The sequence below is a fragment of the Hermetia illucens genome, chromosome 1, assembly GCF_905115235.1.
Source record: "Hermetia illucens chromosome 1, iHerIll2.2.curated.20191125, whole genome shotgun sequence".
Taxonomy (NCBI): domain Eukaryota; kingdom Metazoa; phylum Arthropoda; class Insecta; order Diptera; family Stratiomyidae; genus Hermetia; species Hermetia illucens.
Window position 1 is genome coordinate 47,241,578 of NC_051849.1, and position 24,958 is coordinate 47,266,535.

A 24,958-nucleotide genomic window follows, 5' to 3' on the forward strand; every position below is an offset into this window, starting at 1 on the left:
CACGTGTTGATCACATCCGAAATGAGGATATCCGCGTTTGATATGGGATTACACCCATCGTGGAAAAACTGCGAGAGAGGCGTCTGCAATGGTATGGACACGTAATTCGCGGCAACGAGAATTCACTTGTGAAGATTGGTCCGAACAACGAAGTCGATGGTAAGTAACCAAAATGCAGGGCGAAACAAAGGCTTGATACGCTGAATGGGGATTTAAAAGCCTCGAGATTGCACCCAGATCAGGCATTCGATAGAGCCAAATGGCGAAACCGATCACGTCGTGCTGACCCCGCTTGTAAACGCGATAAGAAAAAAAAGATTGGCCTATAGGGGGCCATGCCTACAGTTCATATTGCCGAAGTTACGGAGAAAGGGGAAAGGGGAACTCTCTTTCTATGAAGCCAGGTTGCGGACACAAGGTAGATAAATCTTTGGGGCCTCAAGAGGTTTCTGGCTGTGGAGTGGGACTCTACTCTTTGCTGAGGCGGCTTGACTCTAAAGCACTGAACCAATTGTATTCTGCTTCCCTTAGATTTTCCTCAGTAGCAACGGTCTTAGGAGATTGTGGCATCAAAGTGGGGCACCACAGCGGCAATTGGGCTCCTCAGAGAAGTCACGGATACCTACCTAAACTCGATGGATCCACTATTTACTTTGTGTTACTAAATACTTCTCATTCGCTTCTTCTCTTCTACAATGTTTTTTCTTTCCCTTGCACCTAACGCTCTACCCTCCACAATCAAATTACTACACAAAACAACTCGGAAGCCGCAAGACCGCATCGGATAGGGAAGGTTTTGTGAATTTTTTTAGGTAAGAATATTTAACTACATGATGGTTGCATTTGTACATCGCTCATATATGCATTGCGTATGAAGGACTATTCATTTTATTGAATTTCACCCAAAAAGACATCATCCATCCATACGCCGACCAAGTTTTTCATTTGTTATTATCTTAGACTAGAATACCTCTGGGACATAACACAGGCATGAGTTGATGAAAGTGAGGAGGTTTCGGGTAACATGCACTACTTCCATATAGTAGCATAAAAGTCTCCTCGTAGGTGTATTTCCAAAATTTGGACAAACCAAAGAAGACGGATTTAGCGCTATTGTCACGTCGAGCGACCTCAAATTGGGCAGAACAACACTATCTAGATGTACAAATTGATCGTTGCCCTCCATGTTCTAGCCAATAATGCAAATAAGAAGAATGCGTTTTCCAGTCAGACTAAGAATCTTGGTTTTACAAGTACTTATCATCAGTCCAATTCAGCTTATCTTCTTCTTCAAGTGAGAACCATTTGACGCGGTGAGAGAGCACGTAGATGTTATCAACATACCCGAAGTATTTGAGAAAAGATGCTAAACTATTCAACCCATGTACATCCTCCAGTCAAGGTTACTTGGTATTTAGATCACCCATCACGACCACAATGTCACCTTTAGGAAGCCTCTCTTGAACTGTATGTAAGTTACTCATAAGAAGGATCCTTTTCAACTTTATCCGAAATCTCCGTTGGACTTAATATTGCATTATTGTATTGCTTTTAATCTCGACCGGAATCACGCTATCAAGATTCTGTCGCTCTTAGCAGTAACCATCAGGAACAGTCCGACACTGGATTCCCGTTTGCTACTATTATAGTAGCCTTTAATGAGTGCAAAAGTTCAATGCCAGTCATGGCAAAAGGAAGATGAGTACTCTCCAGAGCCCCTTTATTGCACCATGCAGTAATATATTATTATTAATTTTATATACGGGTGAAAGATTGCCTTGAAAAATATTTTTCCTTTTTATTGGCTAAAAAGTATCTAATCTATACAATAAATACAATAAATTTTCTAAGGCAGTCTTCATTTTAAACCTTCGGCTAACAAACTACCTCCAAATTCGAAACATATATTGGCCCTATATGATAACTACAGACGCAAAATGATTGCTTTCAAATTTTTCGGCTGAACTTTTGCAATTGATGTCAAAGTGTTAATCGGTACCTTTTATTTACATCCTCTTTTGAATCTATTCCCCTCTCTCCCCTCAAATACAACGTAGAACTATGTCATTTAGTGCTTCGGTAGTGGAGAACTTAGTCACCGCGTTTCGTACACTACCAGTAAGACCATCGAAACACCACATGAAGTGCGCAAAGGAAAAAACACTACACCATCCGCTTGATACTCTTAGTGAGTTTGCCGCCACGGGGCAGCCGACTCCTAAAAAATGTCGAAAAAATACGGGTAGGAAGCAGAACCACCTGCCAAGTTCCATTCACGTGTATTCTAAAACCAAGCAATTCGTGGGAGTATGACCAAAGATGGAGACAGAAAAAGAATGGATCGCCGTTAATCAAAAGTGCAAAGAAGCCGGAGCCTATTCTAATATTCATGAAAGGTACGCTTTCCTAGGTGGACAAGGGTAGGTAAGGATTCCTAGATAAGGGTAGGGCCGATTCTTAATAAGAAGATACAAAGGCTGCTGTTGCTAGAGTAAAGAGGATACAGAAAAATAGCGTACTACTCCAACTCAAAGAATAGAACAGCGGACACTGGACGATCAAAGTTAAGTTGGAATAGAAAGCGATTTCATCTATAAGGTAACCAAAGCCTCTTATTGATATATCTTTCCAGAGCCCTCCATCACACCATGCAGTAATATAATAAAATAATGCCTGCCTTTTCATCATCATCATCAACGGCGCAACAACCGGTATCCGGTCTAGGCCTGCCTTAATAAGGAACTCCAGACATCCCGGTTTTGCGCCGAGGTCCACCAATTCGATATCCCTAAAAGCTGTCTGGCGTCCTGGCCCACGCCATCGCTCCATCTTAGGCAGGGTCTGCCTCGTCTTCTTTTCCTACTATAGATATTGCCCTTATAGACTTTCCGGGTGGGATCATCTTCATCCATACGGATTAAGTGACCCGCCCACCGTAACCTATTGAGCCGGATTTTATCCACAACCGTACGGTCATGGTATCGCTCATAGATTTCGTCATTGTGTAGGCTACGGAATCGTCCATCCTCATGTAGGGGGCCAAAAATTCTTCGGAGGATTCTTCTCTCGAACGCGGCCAAGAGTTCGCAATTTTTCTTGCTAAGAACCCAAGTTTCCGAGGAATACATGAGGACTGGCAAGATCATAGTCTTGTACAGTAAGAGCTTTGACCCTATGGTGAGACGTTTCGAGCGGAACAGTCTTTGTAAGCTGAAGTAGGCTCTGTTGGCTGACAACAACCGTGCGCGGATTTCCTCATCGTAGTTGTTATCGGTTGTGATTTTCGACCCAAGATAGGAGAAATTGTCAACGGTCTCAAAGTTGTATTCCCCTATCCTTATTCTTGTTCGTGCTTGTGTTTGACCAGTGCGGTTTGATGTTGTTGGTTGATTCGTCTTCGGTGCTGACGTTGCCACCATGTATTTTGTCTTGCCTTCATTGATGTGCAGCCCAAGATCTCGCGCCGCCTGCTCGATCTGGATGAAGGCAGTTTGAACGTCTCGGGTGGTTCTTCCCATGATGTCGATATCGTCAGCATAGGCCAGTAGTTGGGTGGACTTGAAGAGGATCGTACCTCTTGCATTCACCTCAGCATCACGGATCACCTTCTCGAGGGCCAGGTTAAAGAGGACGCATGATAGCGCCTGCCTTTTAGGTGAGATATTTTGATGGTCAAAGAGTATAGTTTAGGTTCCAGGGATTGGTACCCACGATGGAGCATAAAGCCTGGGAAACGTCTGCTGAAACAACGCCAACCGCTCTACTACCAAACCCTATCTCCACCTCCACGTGGTGACCGCTGGGAGTTCTTTCTTAATGAAAAACTACAGACGAAGAAGGTTGAAGGTGAGTCTCCCGCGTCTAAAAATGGGACAAACTGCACCAACTGGTGCTCCAGGTTGGGAGTTGGGTAGGAGTAACAACCCTGCACGGAAAACCGAAGTTATAGAGCCACAAAAGGAGCTTCGGACAGGATGGACTTTAAAACGACGAACCCGGCAACGACAACGGACTAACGAATTGCGCATTTTCTCATGGAACGTGCGCTTCTTGTACAGACCGAATGCTGCTCAGCAGCTAGCGGATACCCTGTCCCAATATAAGGCTGATATAACAACGTTGCAAGAGATGCGTTGGACAGGGACCGGTTTCCTGGAGAAGAGCCATTACACCATATATTATAGCGGCCATCCAGTAAACCCTGTACTCGGAGGAGGTTTCTTAGTCAAAAAGCCAAAAAATGAAACCTGCTATTATCAGCTTTGAAGATATAAGCGAAAGGTTCCACTCTACGTTTGCGAGGCAAATTTAGAAATATAAGCCTCATAAACGTTCACGTTCAGTCGGAGAGGAATACCTTCTACGACTCAGTTGAGCGAATCCTCGAAACCTATCCCAAGTATGATATCGCAATTATAGTTAGAGATTTCAACAATCAAGTAGTGACGGAGCCCATATTCAGGCGACACATCGGGTCGGCCCCCTATCTTACATAGAGATACCAATGATAACGGACTGCGGATTAGCAGTAGCGCACGAAATGGTTGTTCACAAACATACGTGGGCCTCTCCAGACGGGACTACTTTTAAGCAAATTGACCACGTGCTCTGATCGAACACCGCTACCTCTAAGCCTTGATGAATGTAAGAATATATGGGGGGGGGAGCAATATAGACTCGGATCACTCTCCCGTTGGCATAATGCTGCGAGGTCCAGTCACAACACCGTCTGGAATCCCCTCTGACAATCAAGTGAGAGTGAATACTGAAGCCATTCACAACACATGAATGTAAGCTAGCTACGGAACGGAAGAATGCTGCCTGCCGCGTATGTTGCATTTTCAAAGAACGCGGGCAGGCGTAGAGACTTATTACGAACTCCATCGAATGGAGAAGGGACTTCAAAGACGAAAAACGGAAGCCTGGAAAAACCAACAGCTCTGTGAACTCGAAAAGAACAGGGAGCAACCGCACCAGGCGGGGAAATTTTACAAACAAGTCAGCAGGATGAAGCCTTATACACCTCAATACCCATCTTGCCGAGACAAAGAAGGAAATCTGATTTCCGATAGAATGGGCATATTGGAGCAATGGGTTGACTACTTTGATGAGCTGCTCACTAAGTAAAATATTGGCGAGTTGGAGGTCCCGTCGACTCAAGACGACGGACAAATATTGCCACCACCAAGTATAGAAGAAACAATCCGTGTAATCCACCGGCTTAAAAACAATAAGTCGCCAGGAGCTGATGAAATTACAGCCGAATTGGGTATATAGGGAGGCCACCAATTATACCCAGCGGTTGATCAACTGATGCTCAAAATATGGGACAGCGAATCAATGCCTGACGATTGGCGTTATATGCCCCATACATGTCACAATAGCAGAGTGGTTAGGGCACAAGACTCTCGTAAGGAAGTCGCGGTTTAAATCTCATCATCATCAACATCATTGGTCCGTACCCAAAAGACTTCACTCCACGCAAATTGGCAACAGATCAGACTCTCCCTCTGCTATGGTTTCATAGGGAACGGCTTTGCTTTGACTGCTTGACGGTGGTAAAATGTTTGCATCTTATGAGTATATAGTCGATTTGCGTTTTACTGTTTCCACTGTAAAATGTAGGAAAATGAGACAATCGTTTGATGAACCATGTATTCACAAGTACAAGGTCATGGGTGGCCGCAACATCTATTATGCACTTGCCACCCTCATTGCGTGCTCCAACCCCCTTTCCACCAGGGTACCTGTTACCGTCTGCCTTTACCCACATGATGATTAAGGTCGCCGGCTATGATAATATAGTCATCAGCAGGCACGTTGCAGGTCTTTGCATCGAGAAGTTGCTAGAAGGCATCTTTCTCGGCATCAGGTCGACTATGATGCGCACGCGGTGACGAAGTGAATAGTGCGATCAGCTGATATAATAGTGAGCTTTATCAGCTGGTCATCAAATCATTCGACTTCTTTAATGGTATCACGGACATCCTCTGAGATGGCAATGCCAAAACCGTATTGAGTGTGTGGACTACTAAAATGGAGAAGTTTAAAGCCATTTTTATCGCGTTCGTGTTCTATGTCGCAGCTTTGGGCACCAGACCACCGGGTTTCTCGCAAAGCGCAGATATCAATGCGCCTTTTCCGAAGGGCTCTTGCGAGTTCCTCGATCTTTCCAATTAGGGTACCAACATTTAGCGTGCAGACACGTATTTGTTTTGTTCGGACTAACTTGCTTACGTCCTGACGCCGTCCATGCGTCAAGAACCCTTGCCCGTCCTGCCGCGTCGACTGAAGTGGACGCCCTAGCATTTCTCCGAGGCTTGTGACTCAATCTGATCACCATGTTTGTAACGACATTGTATACATTTGCTTGGTCGTCCTGTCGCGGGACCTGTCACCAAGAGAGATCAGGTAGGATTTAGCATAGTGAAATAACTCCAACTATACTCTATTTGTCTCTTTCCCTGATCTAAGCATTTTATTTTTGTTTTACTGAGGATAGTACACAGTACGTTTCCTCAAACCCTCCTCCTTTACCTGGGCTTGGGATCAGCATACTATGTTAATAGCATGGCGGAGTTCGCTCGCTACCTTCATTGCGCGCTCCAAACCCCTTTCCCCCATGGCATCTGTTATCGTCTGCCTTTTTCCCACATGACGTTGCAGGTCTTTGCATCGAGAAGTTGCCAGAAGGCATATTTCTCGGCATCAGGTCGACCTGTCTGTGATGTGTATGCGGTGAAGAAGTGAATACTGCAATCAGCTGACATAATGGTGAGCTTTATCAGCCGGTCATCCAATCGTTCAACTTCTTAAATGGCATCATGGAAACCCTCTGACATGGCAATGCCAACGGCGCATTGAGTATGTGGACTACCAAAATAGAGAAGTTTATAGCCATTTTTATTGACTTCGTGTTCAATGTCGCAGCTTTTGGTAGCAGACCATTGGGTTTCTTGCAGAACGCAAACTCCAATGCGCCTTTTCCAAAAGGCTCTTGTGAATTCCTCGGTCTTTCCAGTTAGGGTGCCAATATTTAGCGGTCAGACACGAATTTGTTTTGTTCGGACTAACTTACTTACGTCTGACGCCGCCCATGCGTCAAGAACCCTTGCCCAGTTCTCAACAGGACCTGTTCCAGTTAGGATGCCAATATTTAGCGGTCAGACACGAATTTGTTTTGTTCAGACTAACTTACTTATGCGGCAAAAACCCTTGCCCAGTTCTCGAGATGGAAGCTCTTGGATTTTTCCGAAACTTGTTACTCGATTCGATCATTTTGTTTCTAAGGACATTGGATGCATTTTCTTGGTTGACCTATCATGGGGCCTGTCACTAAGAGAGATCAGGTAGGATATAGGATAGTGGAAGCCTAAAAGTAATCTTTATACTTCTAGGAATAATTGCTTGCTGCGAAGGGGCTCTAACAGTTTTCGAGAAAAGATGCAGAAAAATAAATTAAATTTATGTTATTATTTGTTAGTTTATATATAAATTGCCAATAATTTTGCATCAAATTATATAAGCTCCAGCCAATCAGACGAGCCGTTCTAATCTATTCTTATTTTCAGTCTTTGGCAGTGGAAAATAGGGATAAATATTTGCCTTCACAAAGTAAAAAATTTTCAGGGCTTTGAAACGAAAAACTTACAGAAACAGATTATTAGCTAAATAAACTATAAATAAAAATTGTCTTAAAGTACCAACAAAATTAGAATTTATTTACGGTAGATCAAAGCGTTTTACCTTTTGGTTCACTGTCGGACTGACCACCGCCTTCAGCCCCATTAATACTATTTCTAGCCTGTGGATTGGATCGTGACTCAAAACTTCTTCTCAGTGGCCTTGCTTCCTCCACATTCCGATCTGCTCTGTTGCGGCTTCCTCTTCGCGGCTCTCGAAATCCATTCTTTGAGTCATCATTAACTTCCGAATTATCACTTGCCCCTTTCTGTTTACCACCGCCCATTTCGGAAATTTCACGCGGATCCTTTTATCTTTGACACAGAATCAACCGATCTTTGCTCAATTACAACGAACATTAGCTTCCAGCGTCGAAGTGGATTTGAATAACCATAAAACCTTGTTGAAATGACAAATTGTTAATTTACGAGCATTTACGGCGAACACACGGAGTATGTATATTATGCGGTAGTGTATGACGAAATCCGGAAAGGTATGGATGGGGAGCACTATTAAAAATGTGATGATCACTCAAGCCATAATCGTAAATTCCCAGACTGCATTCTTAACACTCCATTGAGGATGTTAATGGGACATTTGAGGTTAATATCACTTTCGAGGAACAAGAAGCATCACCTGCAAAGAAGAAAATAAAAACATGTTAATTATGTTTTCATCTGGCAGTTAAAAATAGAATTTGTGGAGCATGTTTTGTGTCTATTTTGAGGGAATAATACAAAGCAAATTAAGGCAAGTGTTGGCGATGATTTTCATGGAGTAAGCCAAAATTAGGGGAAGGAATAACACAATGTACATCACAGAAGCTTGGTCATGTATATTCCGGTGGTAATCTACGTTTCTGCTGAATGGAGAGATGAATATTTGGTAATAAAACGCCAATGAAAGGATGGGCAAATATCGGGAAAGTACTGCAGAATAGAAAACAAGAGATCAATAAAGCTGGAAGCACTAAATACCGTGTTTATGCTAAATTGAGAGCGAACATCTTTGCCCATTTGTGCACATATGGTTGCAAGTAGGACTAGAGTAAATTTTCGCCTACATTCAAATTCAAATGTTCAATTTCATTGTGTCTTCCATATACGCAAGTATGTAGACGTAAATTTCCTCTAATTAACGCTTCAATAGACATGACTTTCGAACTAGTGGATTATTTTGAAGTCCACATATATGTTCTTTACAAATAAACTAATATATATGGATTGTCTATGTTAATCAGTTAATATTTTAAAACCAAAAATGACTAACGGTTTCGTCCAGGGCAGAGGCAACTCTTCAGCCGCTGCCTCACCTCGGCCCTGGGACCAGCGTGACCGAAAGTGGTAACAGGTGGAAAATCTCTTCTTTATATCATCGCAAAAACACAACAAGGTTGCGAATTATATTGAACTAAACCGCCAGTTGTTTTAGTCTAAGCTAGACTGAGCTGAGTAGTTTTTTAGGATATGCGAGATCCTAAATCTACATCCTTTGACATATCCTGAATGAAACTCTCCTCGAACTCCCTCAGAAGAGTACACTTGCACAGGCGACCGAGCCTACGAAGAAAGTTTGTTTATCCGTGCGCTCTGGGACGTTCAGGAGGACCAAAAGCGACAAGACCTTGGTAATTGTTCTTCTATGATAGATTTGAGATTAACTGAATGCGTCAGCCAGTGGGAAAAGCATCCTGCAGCTGATAGACTGACAATTCATCGATAAAGTAGTAGAATGTTGTCCTCTTGCGTTTACATCAGCATCACGGATCACTTTCTCGAGGGCCAGGTTAAAGAGGACGCATGATAGGGCATCCCCTTGTCGTAGACCGTTGTTGATGTCGAATGATCACGAGAGTGATCCTGCTGCTTTTATCTGGCCTCAAACATTGGTCAGGGTCAGCCAAGGCAGTCTTATTAGTTTCACCGGGATACCTAATTCTCTCATGGCCGTGTACAGTTTTACCCTGGCAATGCTATCATAGGCGTCTTTAAAGTCGATGAATAGATGGTACAACTGGTGTCCATATTCCAACAGATTTTCTATCGCTTGCCGCAGAGAGAAAATCTGATCTGTTGACTGATCTGATCGGCTCCTGGTGACTTATGATTTTTTAGCCGATGAATTGCGCGGACTGTTCCTCCTAAACTTGGTGGTGGCAGTATTTGCCCGTCGTTTTCAGTTGGCGGGACCTCTAACTCGCCGATGTTCTGGTTGTTCAGTAGCTCATCAAAGTACTGAATCCATCGCTCCAATATGCTCATTCTGTGGGAAATCAGATTTCCCTCTTTGTCTCGGCAGGATGAGCATCGAGGTGTATAAGGCTTCATCCTGCTGACTTGTTGGGAAAACTTCCATTATTTGTAATGCGGCGAATTTGTGCGCGGAAAATGGATCTGCATGCATTTTTTATGGTAATTGATGCCGCCTAGAGTGCACTTACCTCCGGCTTAAATTCAATTTTTATGAATGGAAGATTCGGAAATAATGCCATATTGCAAATGACGCAACAAACTCTCTCTCACGCATCGCACAAGTTCGATTTACCGATCTTTTCTGCGTGCCGCATTACGCACCGGACTTATTGTATATTGTCTCATACAAGTCCGTGTAATGAACGTCATTTGACAGCTCCCTCATTGTGGATGCACGCAGTCACTCCGCTGTTGTGTTTAGGCCAAGTTTCAAACGATCTCAACCATTCTCGGACATTTGTCTGACTGATGTCTGCCTGATGAGTGAGACAGACACAGACGTTTGCCTAATGCAGAAAAAGATTTTGGCTGGAACAGACATTTGCCTAACGCAAACATTTGTCTGTTTGGTGTCTGAAGCAGACATAGACATTCGCCTGACCCCATCGGAGATGTTTGTCTGAAACAAACATGGTTGGTGCAAGAAAAGTTCATTTAACCCTCTTTCTGCACAGGCCTGCTAAATTGGTAGCCTGAAAAAGGACAGTTGTAGCAGGCAAAACAGTGTTACCGGTGACGGGGATATGACTGCAAGATTAGCGGTTTGAATGCCACATTGTGCATTCTGAGGATCATTCGGTATTAGAATCTAAACTGTTTCGCCTAAATTTTTTTGGCACCATCGGTTCTTAAAAGCATGCAATACTAGAAGAATTATCCCCCCCCTTTTCCGTAATCAACAATTTTTGATTTATGTTATGCAAAAAAATGAAATTGTTAGAGTGATATGCATCATCCGCTAATAACTGTGGGAATCTGTACGTTTAGTAGGAGTAGCCAACTGATTTTTTTTTCGTCGGAATATAATTATAGATGTGCGTTAACAAAACGAGCAGTTGTATAAGGAGCTACACTTTCTCTGCCAATATTAGCACTCATTTTATTCCATTTATATTTATCTAAATAATATACATATGTGTATGTACAGTAGAATTTTATGGTTTTCGTTAGCTTTGGTTCTGTATGGCTATCATCAAGAATAAAAGAACTTTAAGATTGCCATAACTTTTAGAAACCAACTTAGAGTGCATTAAAATAAATCACTCTGTTCGCAAAACCAACCATATGTAGTTGTGATTGTCCCCTAGGGTGTTAACCAAATCTATGAATCATCACTGTCGGTTTCCAGAAATGCTTTAGCTGCCTCCAACACTTCCCGAGAAACCAAAACTCGGCCCGATCTTGGGATACTAGTATAGTCAGCAGTGGCTCACCTCGTTTTCTAATATATGACCTATCCACTGTCACTTTTCCATTCTGATTAACGCGTTTACCCACCTATCCGCTGTCACTTCCACCTTGTAATCAAAGTGTCTACAGACCCGTATGAGGGTAGCCCGGGGACCCCGGTGATGTGATGTAAAAAGGTGTTAACGAAGGCTTGGAGCTTTCGGGTAACAGCGCATGCCGACTAGGACCTAAGTGTAGTTCAATAACAATAATCAGTAATAATAGTTTAATCAGAAAACGTACTTTTGATTCAAGACAATGTTACGCATACCCAGTGAGTATTAAACTCATGCTTCCAAGAAGCAGAGACGTTCTAAGTACTAGAGTCAGCCATCAAATGTTAAACAAGTCGGGAAACCGGAAGCTTGACGCTTCAGGTACAAAAGGTTTTGTGTTTCCCTATGTGAGGAGCATAATGTAGTTCTCCATTGGCTGATAGCATTGATCCGAGATATTTAAACCGCTCAGTTCAAGCAGGTTACTAACATTGCCAGAACGAAGCGATTTAAATATCTCGAGGGGCAGGTTACTGCCATTGCCAGAACTCAGCGATTTAAATATCTCGAGTCAATGCTATCAGCCAATGGAGAACCGCGTAATGAAATTGCTTCACGCATTAACGCAACCTGGATGAAGTAGCATTCCGCAACTGGTGTTCTTTGTGATCGACGTATCAGCGCACGTCCCAAATCTAACATTTACTGCAATGTCGTCTGTCTGCTGCTCTCTATAGTTCTGAGTGTTGGCCGACTATAAAAGACAATGAACGGTGTCTTGCGGTAATGGAGACGAAAATGTTGCATCGCATTGGTGGCGTGACACGTTTTGATCACGTATGAAATGAGAATATCCGCGACCGATATGGGTTTGCACCGATCGTGGAAAAACTGCGAGAGAGGCGTTTTTCATGGTGTGGTCACGTAACTTATGCTAACAAGAATTCACTTACCAATATTGCTCTGAACATCGAAGTCAATGGTAAGCAACCAAAAAGCCGGCCGAAACAACAGTCGCATGATACGCTGGATGGGGAAAGCGATCACGACGAGCCGACCCAGGCTTTTGAACGGAACAAAGGCTGAACAAAAAGGAGAAGAAAGCTATCCATTATTAGCTAACAGCCCGAAGCCGAAAGAAACGCGGACAGACCATGTCTGATTTGGGGATGAACCATGGAAAATTAGCTGCGTAAAAATAGTAAATAGTAAAGATCTTACGGTCCATCTAGGGGTGAAGTAAAAGGAATATACGACTAATATTGGTTTTATTTGAAGAGATATTGGAATGGTTCCAAATTAAGAGTGTAGTCTCTATGTTTTTCAGCTAGATCAAAAAGAATTACGTATGTCCGTGAAGGAAAATTAATTCAAGGGGGGAAACCATATTACGAGGTTTCCAGATCGTTCACTTATCTATCGCAGAATATGCTTCAAAAATTCTAAATCGAAATTCGTGCTCCTTTACATGTTATAAGCATAGGACCGAGCGATTATCGGATATATGCTATAAGGTCAAGCTCGAACGCGCAGGAGATTGTTGATATTTATAAAATAAAAATACTTGGCGTCAGTCCCTGCAACAAGTGCATTAGTATTTGTTGTTACTGTATTTTGTTTGCAGTTAAGAGTAAGAAATGTTTTTATATCCGAAAGGCGACTTTTCAGACAATTTTTTTTCAAATGCGTTTTCCTCCAAATGACTTTGCCCTTCACATTTGCGGGAAGTCTAACTCAAAAAGTAATGAACCAACCATTGTGAAATTTGGCGGTATGGTTCTTTATAAAATGGCAATGAATATAAACCAACCTTTGGGTTTATATCATATTTTTAATGTATTGAGTTAGTAATGTAAAATTAAAGCCATTTTCGTTTCAGATAAAAATTCGAGTCGCTACAAGTCCCGCAATTGGTGAACTCTAGGTACGACCCTCAGCGGACTAATACCGCGTAACTTTGTTATTTTCGGCTTAAAATATTCCAAAAATTTTCAAAAGTTATTCTAAATATAACTTATTTTATATCTAAATTTGGTAGAATTCCAATTAATTTTGCCACTAAAAAGTTCCAAAAACACGTGAAAATAAGCATTCTAATATGGTTTTCCCCTTAAGCAGGAAAGTTGGATCATTTCTACAAAACATTCAAGGGCTGGGGTTGAAATACAAAAGACTTTACTTGTAGCCCAGATGAAGCTCTAAATGATGGTAGGTTCTACCAGCCTCTCGGCCCTATGTCACAAAGACACTAAACTGTGCAAACTGCGCCGTCAAATTTATTTATCACATTCTACCCTGTATTAAACCTCCAAAAATATCAGGTTAATTAGATCGTTGATAATTTTCGTCTTCATTTCAATCCCATCCTAACCCATGGGCGATGAGCATCTGGAGCTCAAGATCAGTCGAAACATCCTTCAGATGCAAGGTTTTATCACCATTTGTTAGGTGCGTGTGGTTCGTCACGCACTTGAAGGTAATGAATTATATTTCCGTGGTTTTCGCAACTTGGCATTAAACCCCAAATTTTACTTGCAAGCACTTCGAAGCAGACATTATATTCACTGGATCTGAACTAATATGAGGGGAAGAAGGTGACGCAATCGTTATGTGTTATCAATTATTGCCTCTCATAAAAACACTCGTAGGCACTGAATGCATTAAGAATTTTATGTTAAGGGGTCCATGTATCTAGATATAGTGTAAATATATGGGCAAAGTGATTTTTGATATTCGGAGTCGTTTGGAAATTATAGTGTTAAACACGTAATAAGACACATACCAGATTTATGACGATCGCCCTAATAAATCGCGTATTTTTTGGTCCGAATGACTTTTGAATGACTTCGCTAAAAGGACAAGAAATGAAGCCAAGGCTGTACATGTGTTTATTGAAGAAACCTAAAGTTTATGGACAGCAGTTACGATTTTATGGTTAAAAATCACATTCTATTTTTTAAATGCATTTTTCTTGAAACTGCATATTAAAAATCTGCTGCCACCATAGCCCAAAATCTATCAAACAAAATTCTTTGAAATTTTCAGACTTATTCAGAACATATTTCTACGGTCTGCAAACTGGGATAATGGTGATTCATTCCGTATTTTTTTTTTTATTCATTAAAGAAGCCTTAAAAAACATCAAAATTCACAAAAAAAAAGTTCAACAAGGCACCAACAATTTAGCTTTTAATATTTTTTAATAATCCTAATTTGCGGACTGTAGTTAAGTTTGCACGTTAAAATTCCGTTTATTTTTTTTGCTTTAACATGTTCGCACATGTTCCTAGCGTGGCAGCTGCTCTGTACTTCAATAATGAACTATGCTATCGGGCTGGAAAAATTATTACACATGCTCAAGATATTAATAAATATATCGTGAAAAATTCGTATTTGCATCTTTATCCAGTTCTTCAAAAAAAATTTAAAACAAGTCGGGAAACCGGAAGCTGGGCGCTTCAGGTATGAAAGGTTTGGTTTGCTTCTTGTATGAGTATATTTGAGTGTAGAACTATCCCATTTGTACGTAGCCCGTTAAGAATATGCATTTAGCATGTCAGATTTAGTACTTCGGGTTGTAAATTTACACGGTAAAGATAACTTTGAGCTACTGTAACTTTGTTACTAACAGTATGATTTTGATCAAACTTGGAGATAATATGCTTCAAATTATATTTTACAATACTACCACTTTTACTTTTATAACTCTGAGATAAACTTAAGGGGGGTTTTACTCAATTTTCCCAAAAATATGGTAATATACTATTATTAACTTAATTTGAACAGATATAGATATGGAGAGTATTTTGAGGCCTAGGCACCATATAGATGCAGCTTCATGATTTTTTTCAGATTTTTCGGTTGGATAGTGTCTGAGAATGGGTCCGTTAAACAAATCGTTACTTTCCACCCCTCCCACTCTCCGCCTTTTTAACAAATTTCAAAACTAAGACCGGCTTAGAAAAGTACTAATTAAGATCTTTCATTTGATATCCCACATGACTATATTTGGAGAAAAAAATGTTTACACCCCCTTTCACATGGGGGAGGGCCCCCCTAAATCTCAACGTAGGAGGATATTACTTACTGCATGTCTGAGGGTCCACAGGTCCGACCTTTTCACCAAATTTCATGTCAATCGGTAAAGCCGTTTCTGAGAAAAGTGCCTGTGACAGACAGACAGACCGAATAAGGCCCTTAAGCTTGTCGTGAAATCCAAACCGAACATGTTCGCTGAGTTGTTCGAAGCGTGCATGTCCGAGGGGATATTTGCAGTGGCATGGAAGCGGCAGAAGTTGGTACTTCTGCCTAAGCCAGGTAAACCTCCAGGTGAACCATCCTTATACCGACCTATATGTCTCCTGGACACGGTAGAGAAAATGCTAGAGCGGGTAATCTATAATAGATTACTCCCGGTTGTTGAGAGCCAAGGCGGCAGATCGGCAGTATAGGTTCCGTAAAGCCAGATCAACTATTGATACCATCAAATTGGTTACTGGCTTGGCCGAAGATGCAATTCACGGAAAGAGTAGTACCAGCAAATATTGCGTGGTAGTAACCCTGGATGTGAAAAATGCATTCAATTCGGCCAATTGGAATCTAATACAGAAATCTTTAGCGATGTTTGGTATACATGGATTGGTAGGGTGGTGACCTCGATCATGCTCTATGTAACCCCAGTTTGGAGGGAGGCGTTGCAGATGTCAGGAAACGCTACCAAACTAAGTTCAGTCTACAGGAGAACAGCCCTGAAGGTATGCTCTGTCTTCAGGATTGTCTCAGATGATGCAGCATTCGTCATCTCTGGAATGATGCCGATTGACATCTTGGCAGATGAGATGGCGAACATATACATCCGAAGCCAACCTCTTTCTCATCGCGGACGAAGAAGACTAAAAGGGAGAGATCCATAAATAGATGGCAAGAGCGGTGGGAACGCTCGGGAAAGGGTTGGTGGACTCACAGGCTCATTCCTGCCATCAAGTAATGGTTGGAGAGACGACACGGTGAGATTAATTATAATCTCACCCAGTTTCTCACGGGGCATTGAGGATATTTCCAATGCCTTCACAGGTTTATATTGGAAGAAAAGGGGAATCTAGAGGAGACTCTAGGAGAGGTGCTGGTACCAGAAAATCTGGTGCCGAAAATGCTAGCACATCAAGAGAATTGGGATGCGGTAAACTGCATGATCGCATCTATCCAAAATAAACTGCGAAAAGCAGAGGAGAGGAGAAAAACGCGGTCACGTGCGCCGCGTATAGAAGAAAGATGACATAGCTAGAGTGAGCTGACTCCGCCCCGTGATGTAATACCTTATGGTGGTTCCGCGGGGCAGGGAGTCGGGGGTGGTTTTAGTGGGTAAAATTCCCACACGCTGGTGTGTCCAGATCAGTGTCTTTTGAAGATTTCCACTTCCTCAAAAAAAAGACAGACAGACATTGAACAAATTGTAAACAAAACCTTAAAAAAGCGAAAAAAACGGTCTTCGCAAGGGATGACCCCATTAAGCAGCCATTCGTATAAAAAGTATTTTAGAAGTAGGTCGGAGGGAGGGAAATAATATACCAATTTTAATAAGATCTTGTTTTACACAAAACCTTCCCAGCAGATACTTATGTATGTGCGGCAGTTAGTGATCTGATAGTGTGGAGACTTGACTAGGGTAAGAACCCACTTATTGTTCCAAATATTGTAGTTTTCATAGGTGAAACCATATTAAATGCAATTCTGCTCTCCACACATTTTGCTTGCCAACCAAACCTCTCAGAATAATATAAGCGATTTCAGGGCTATATGCAGATATTTGACATTACTTTTTAATAAGCTGCTGGCGGGTTTCTGACTGATTCCAATATAAATATGAATGTAATTGGCGAAATCCAGCCATCGTTTTCATAGTCATCGCTATTAACACATTGTGTAGCAAAAGTATCTGAGAACAGCTGTCAGTTCCCATTCCTCCCTCTACGCCTCATCAACTCAAAGCCCAATTCCTGAAATGTTTGTAAGGAAAGACTTCTTTATTTCAAGCACTATATCCAACAGATTTAATTCATTCAGCTTTTCGTTATGAGCGTCTGCATCACTTATATCGCTGGTGTCGACAAGTTTATGTAGTTGATTGCTGAGAGGTCATTTCAACTAATCTTCGCTGACGGACTACCCCCGGTATTCACTGCATACCAAATTGAAGAATTTAGGAACGCGCACACGAGCGGGTTTGTATGGCGGAACATCTACATATGTACAAATGTAGGTGAATGATGGAAAAATATTTATATGTTCGTGTTCCTAATTGTATAGAGGATTAAATTGATTGATACGAGGTAGCTCGCATGTTGAAAAGAAAATAATATGTTTAGGTGTTGACTGACGTACGCAACGCTTCCAATTTATTTTGAACTAAATTTGCAGTTGATTTTGGAGTATATACCTCCAAGCACTCATAGACATGGGGTCACGCCATGCAGGGGAGAAGCGCAATGCAATGAAAATAATCTGTAATCTTCCCTAACTGTTCCCGAGGTAGAGCAAGTCTTTCTATCAGCTCCGGGAAAATGGTCCTTTACAGAACATACCTGATTCATTGTAGACTTTTCTCTTTTCCGAACGTCTTAGCGTATACAATTTAAGATTCTATCCTTTCATCATATGATTTCTTATTTTCGAAGTTCATAATTTGGATTACACTTAAGTGATTGAATACGCAAACAAGACAAAATGGACACTAGATGCCGAGACTGACCAGCACTAAGTGCAATTCATAAATTAGTGGCATTCGAAATAGCAGTTTTACAACCACACTAGCTATGACGAATGGGCGAGACAATCGCTCATTTCCCGGGTATATGTGTGCATTCTCTAAAAATACCTTGGTTCTGCCGGTATAGAAGATCAATGAAGGACGCATTGTGATTACCGACATGCAATTAAGCAATAAACTCAAACTAATAACAACTTTAAATATATTCAAAACAAAAGTAAAGATAGAAACTTGCTGATTCAGATATTGGAAGTCTACACAATTGATTATTAATCGCCTGTGCTTCTGCTTTTCCTTATATTTTTCAATTGAATGCTTTTTGAAGATGTAGTTTGTCACCTCTTCAGTGTGCATTTTGTAGTACTTTGTTCTCTTTTTAAGGTTTTGTGTTTACACAAAACCTTATTAAAATTGGTTTACTTCCTGTCTGTCTGTCTGACCGTCTGTCTGTCTGTCCGTCACACGCATTTTTCTCGGAGACGGTTATAGCGATTGACACCAAATTTGGAAAAAAGGTGGGAACTGTGAACGCTCACGCATACAATGAATTACATCCTGTAACTGTACTACATGTAAAAGGGGAGTGTAAATTTTTTTTCATCAAATATAGTCATGTGGGCTATCAAATTAAAGGTCTCGGTTAGTACTATTCGAAGCCGGTCTTAGTTTTGACTTTTGTTGAAAAGGTGGGGAGTGCGGGGGGTTGAAAGTGGTCATTTTTTTAACGAACCCATTCTCAGGAACTACTCAACCGAAAAATCTGAAAAAAATCAGGGGGATGCCACTATATGGTGCCTAGGCTCCGAAATACCCTCCATACCGATACCTGTTCAAATAAAGTCAATAATAGTATATTATTATACTATAATTTTTTGTTAATTGACAGCAAAACCCACCTTAAGTTCACCCTAGAATCACAAAATTGCAATGCAAAAATGCAACAATGTAGGCTACAGTATGGAGCATGATCCTCCCAAATTTGGTGAAAATCGCACTATTACTAACAAAGTTATACTAGGTCAAAACTGTCGCTCCTCTGCAAATTCAAGACTATGAATGACAATATCACTTGAAAGTGGCTATTTTCACATAATATATGCATATTTTACGTGCTACATGCTAATGGGACAAATGCACACTCAAATCTCTTTATAAAAGAAATACACAAAACCTTTCATACCTGAAGCATCTAGCTTCCGGTTTCCCGACTTGTTCAAAATTACGCCTGAAGCAAAATCGGTATTGGTAAGGGAAATCTATCCAAGATATTATACACGGCCATCCTGATCTAGAACAGGGCAAAAAAAGGTTAGCTCCGTTCAAAGTGGGGGAGTATTTCTTACTGACGCTGGAAAGGTCAATGTAAATAAGGCTGCCGCAATCAACTAAATTGCATAAATTTGACTGGCATACAGTGCAAACATCTACATGATATCGCATTCAGAGCAAGTCTATATTACTGCAATGAAGCAGAATAAGCTCCTAAGTTTTCGCTCTAAGCTTGGGAACTGGTGTAAGCTACCAGAAGGATGATCCACCAGATTGTCATCCTGTTTCGGACAACTGAGAGGAAGACATTACCACTGGAACTGAACATATCAGAAACTTCGAGCAGTTACTCTACAAGCAGCAACAAGCCTTTGGCCATTTGAACACCAACTACAACCCCCACGAGTTCAACGTCAACAGCCAGGTATATACAGAGTATAGACAGACTACCTGGCAAGCCAAAATACCATTTATTTACCCCCACATGATAAGGATGCAACTTTCTCCTGGAGAGAGTACACCTACTAACTCGTATCTGGTTTCACGTCGATTTACAAATATAGGGACGGCACTCTCAATCAGCATGCTAGAAATCATTGAAATCATTCAAAACAAATCGTAAATCTGAAATCTTTATATCTAACCCGTTTCTTTGTATATAATGTCGAACCGTCCCAAGTTTAGCTAGAATACTAACCATTGCTGTAATGTTAAAATTATGCCCAATGAAATTGGCATTTCCGTGGTTAAATTGGGCTACAAAGTTTTCTCCTATCCATCCTGGTCAACCTGATCTTCGACATACTATCAGGGATGCTGCCCCGAAAGCCGTCTAGCCATCCTTTCCTCCCACTTAATGGGGCAGTTCAAATTATAAGAACTACAAAAACATAAAAGTATATTATCTAATGACAATAGTGGTAATAATTCCCGTTGCTGGAGAGACGTGATCAATTCATCCGTCTAGTATCATGCAGGCGAATGTTGGTCGTTACAATATTATGATACCTAATGATACCTATCAATGCACCGGTGCAACCGTGAAAGTCCTATCGATCCTATCTATTCTGATTTTTGCTGATCCCTTTACCTTGCTGAACCACACGAAGTAGCATAGTCATCTTGCTAATACAGGTACCACCCTATTAAAACCAATGTTCAACAAAAAAACAGATATATCTTAAATCTTACAACACAAAAGACACAGGCTACTCATTATGGAAGGCTGCGAAAGATATAAAAATACCCAGTCAACAAATCAGCATCATCATTAATTGCACAATAACCGGTATTCCGTCTAGACCTAGCTTAGTAAGGAACTCCAGACATCCCGGTTTTGCACCGAGGTTAACGAATTCGATATCACTAAAAGTTGTCTGGTGTTCTGGTCAACGCCAACGATCCATCTCAGGTAGGATTGACCACGCTTTCTATTTTCTACCATAGATTTTGCCCCTGTTCCGGGCTGGATCAGCAATCATTGTAGTGCAGTCATTAAAGCTTTCAACGTGCGAATTCTTTCAGTCAAGACCGATTGACATGAAATTTGAGGTGGGGATAAAGGGTGGCATAAGAAATAGAAGTTTTATACCGCCGTTTTGCGCCTCCCCCCGGGGGGATGTGGCACCCCTTCATTGATTTTGCGTTATTTAATCTTAAAAGTATTAATTATTTTTTAGACATTACGAATTTACGTTTGACAAACCATCCGTCGCACCCGATTTTTGGCTTTAATTACTGGACTATTGTATCGTTAAAAAATTTCGTCGCTATATAGGCTACGGAATCGTCCATCCTCATGTAGGGGGCCAAGCATTTCTCGGAGGATTTTTCTCTCGAATGCGGTCAAGAATTCGCATTTTTTCTTGCTAAGAGCCAAGACTATATGAGAACAAGCAAGAACATTGTCTTGTATAGTAAGAGCTTTGACCCTATAGTGAGACGCTCCGAGCGACAGTTTTTCCAAGTTCCGTTGGCTGCCAACACCCGTGCTCGGATTTCATCGTCATAACTGTTATCGGTTGTGATTTTCAACCCTACATAGGAGAAATTATCAAACAATTGTAGCCTCCTATTTTTATTGATGTCATCTGTGCTATTTGATGTAATTGTTTCTTTCGTTTTTCTGTTGACGTTGCCATCATGCATTTCGTCTTGCCTCCATTAATGTGCAGCCCACGATCCCTCGTGCCTATTCAATCTGGATGAAGGTATACTGTATATCTCAGGTTGTTCTTCCCATAATGTCAATATCGCCGGCATAGGCCAGTAGTTTTTGGGCTTGAAGAGTGGGATGCTCGCATTAACATCAACCGTTGACAAAAAGTCCCACACCCCCCTAAACAGAAATATGGGAACACAGGGTAAGGCAGATCTCTCCGCGAGAAATCTAGAAAGGACTTCCAGCCGCTAGATACACAAGCAGCTGCATGCATAACGCAGTGTACGGGAAAGTTGATTATTACTCCATACGACGTGTAAAACTAAATGAGCCGAGGACAGAAATTAAAATAAATATGGCTCCCAATAAAGCTCCTGACTATGAACTTATTACAAAGAGAATACTGAAAAAATTGTCAAAAAGGGCCTAATGAAGTCGATGCAAATACCCAAGACAGCGTTCATAATAAAATACGTTCCCCGACAATTGCAAATGTGCGAAATTACAATGACTCCCAAAACCAAATAATATCACTACATCCTACTGCCGCCAACTTATTTGAAAGGTTTCACCTTAAGAGACAAACAAATCATTGTGGATCGAAACCTTATACCAGCTCACCAAAACAGTTACCGTCAATAGCATTCCAAAATCCAATAGGTGCCCAGGATCACAAATACTATTTAAGGTGTGGTATCAAAGTATGCTGAATGTCCCAGAAGAATTCTTCCAGATCCTAAAATCTTATGTATTTACTGCGGTGAAAAAAACTACAGCTGGTGTACCGCAGGCATTGCTTTAGACCGAACACTGTTTCTTTCTTATAGCAATAGCGACATATGCAGTTGACGCTGCTTTTCTTAATTTCTTAGAAATACTGAAGAAGCAAAAATAGAGCTGCAAGCAGCCAATAACATTGTGTTATGGACCAAAAATGGCAAATAAAAATAAATCACATCAAATCGACGTATATTAATAATAAAATCCAGATAAAGTCGCCATCAAAGGACAAGATGTGTGTGATTAAATGAAGCTAAATATTTAGGTGTGACAATCGATGCTAAGTTCAGCCGACAAAGACGCATTCTAAAAAAGAAGCCAGACCTAAATGACAAATAAAGGCAGATGTACTGGCTGTTGGTTGGGAATTTCCAGTTCATCATCGAGATCAAGCTGCTAATCTACAAGCAGATCCTAAGACCCATACGGACATACGGCATACAGCTCTGGGATTGTGCCGTGGAAACAAACTTGAAAGTTATACAAACGATTCAATACAAAGTGCTTCGAAGGATAGTAGATGGATCTGCATAGGGCCCTGCGATTATAGATGGTTAATAAGGTCAATAAAGAGCATACAATAGGACATAGCCAGCGATTATGTTCACATGAAAATAATGAAGTCTAAAAATTTACAGGTCTCTCAAGTAAGTCGAGACGACTGAAAAGAGTAAAGTCAAATGAGTTACTCACATAAAGGACAAACTGCCTAAGCACATGAGCTTTCGAGGAACAACCAGTTCTTCAACAAATCCAAACCAAGGTGCTGAGGTTGGCCACACTTAAATCTGCAAAGGAAGCCGTTGGATGGGAAAATTTCAATCGTAACTAGGCGAGAGCTGGTTTTAATGGGTAAAAATACCAGACCTCCAGAGCACGTAGACCATGGGGGTTAGTTTTTCAACGATTTCCAGCTCTTATAAAAGAAAAAAATTAAAAGATTTCTGTCCCTGAAACATCACAGGGCAGTATTTCGATTTTAAATCCGGGCATGATCCTGTTTGCATCACTGGTCAAAATAGCATTCTGTTCCCCGTTTAGAATATAGATAATATATTTAATAGCTTCTTTCAAAGTGACATATACTCACAATTATTAGCTTTCGGCTGCTCTGACGACTTATTTAATCATCACTTTACAACATCATGTTATCTACAGTGCCGTAATTTAACTTCGCGACATAATATTAAACTCTGAGCTTTTTAAAGTTAGTTCATCTAAACTGTAATACGGATCAACTACCCACTACATTCTCCAATGCAGTCCTTGATAGGTAATTCTTTTCCGTCCTGGCTAGAACATTTCCTTTTCTTTCACCCTTGGTTTTAGCTCTCCTTGTCTCCTTGCCTAGCATCTGAATTTCGAATTTGTTGTGTTACTCCATTAATTGAACTGCCTACGCTGCATGCAAGCCCACTTAGTTTAACTTTCGAAAAACCGAAAATAATCTGAAACTTTTGTAGGAATTAACTGAGATCCCATTCTGTAACATGACGTGCGATAAAACTCTTACCACCCTTTGTATAATCCTACTTGGTCCGCTTCTCAGTCTTTTGCATACCAAGTTTACGCGCTCTTACCCAAGAACATTCACCTGAGACATCCAGCTGGAAAGAAGTATTTGTCATTCAAAAGTCTAGCTGACCTTACTCCTCAGTACTTTTCAAAAAGTATCCCATTTTTAATGTTTTGTGTAAAACAAAACCTGATTAAAATCGGTTTACTGTCTATCTGTTGTGTGTCCGTCACACGAATTGGTGAAAAGGTGGGAACGCTCCCACATACAGTGAGTTACATAATTCTACATTGACTTTAAGGAGGGGTCCCCATACATGCAAAAAGGGGATGTAATTTTTTTTCATCAAATATAGTCATGTGGGGTATCAAATTAAAGGTCTCGATTAGTGCTTTCTGGAGCCGGTTAATTTTGACATTTGTTAAAAAGGTGGGGCTGCAGAACCCCTCTTAAGTTCATCCTAGCACCACGAAATTTTGCAGCAATGTAGCCTATAATATATGATCCTACCAAGTTTGGTGGAAATTTCACTATTACTAACAAAGTTATAGTAGGTCAAAGTTGACCCTTCTTTGGAAATTCATGATTTTGAACGTCACCGGAAAGTGAATATTCTCACATAATTTATGCGTATATTACGTGTTACGTACTAATTGGACAAATCAAATTCACACTCAAATGTCTTTATAAACCTTTCATACCTGAAGTGTCCAGCTTCCGGTTTCCCGATTTTTTTACATTGGAGAAAACATAAGGGTATGAAGGCTTAAAATGTTTGCCCCAAAAAGTGTAACAAGTCTCGTTCTCAGAACCTATCTAATCGAAAATCTGAAAAAATTCACAATGATGCATCCATACGAAATCTAAGCCTATACTATAGTATTTTTCAAATCAAAATGTTTTTTTTCAAAGTAACCCCCTTCGGTTGTTACACACGTCTGCCACACTTCCTACCACTTTTGAAATACAAATTTTCTGCAAGCTTTTTACATTACGCTTCCGCAGCTTTTGCCACTTCGGGGAACAGCCAAAAATCACACGGAGCTAGGTTCGGACTGTAGAGAGGCTAGGATTTTTGTGCAGCGC

General features: G+C 41.0%; 1 protein-coding gene across 2 annotated transcripts in view; it reads right to left on the minus strand.

Annotated features, from left to right (window-relative positions):
- Positions 1 to 24,958, minus strand: part of LOC119661755 (protein gone early) — a 345,874-nt gene that overhangs the window by 301,644 nt on the left and 19,272 nt on the right. For both annotated transcript variants that reach the window (XM_038071224.1, XM_038071225.1), the window contains exon 2: positions 7,747 to 8,319. In XM_038071224.1, the coding sequence (XP_037927152.1) occupies positions 7,747 to 7,969 (223 nt within the window). In that variant the 5' untranslated portion in view covers positions 7,970 to 8,319. The remainder of the gene's footprint in view (positions 1 to 7,746; positions 8,320 to 24,958) is intronic.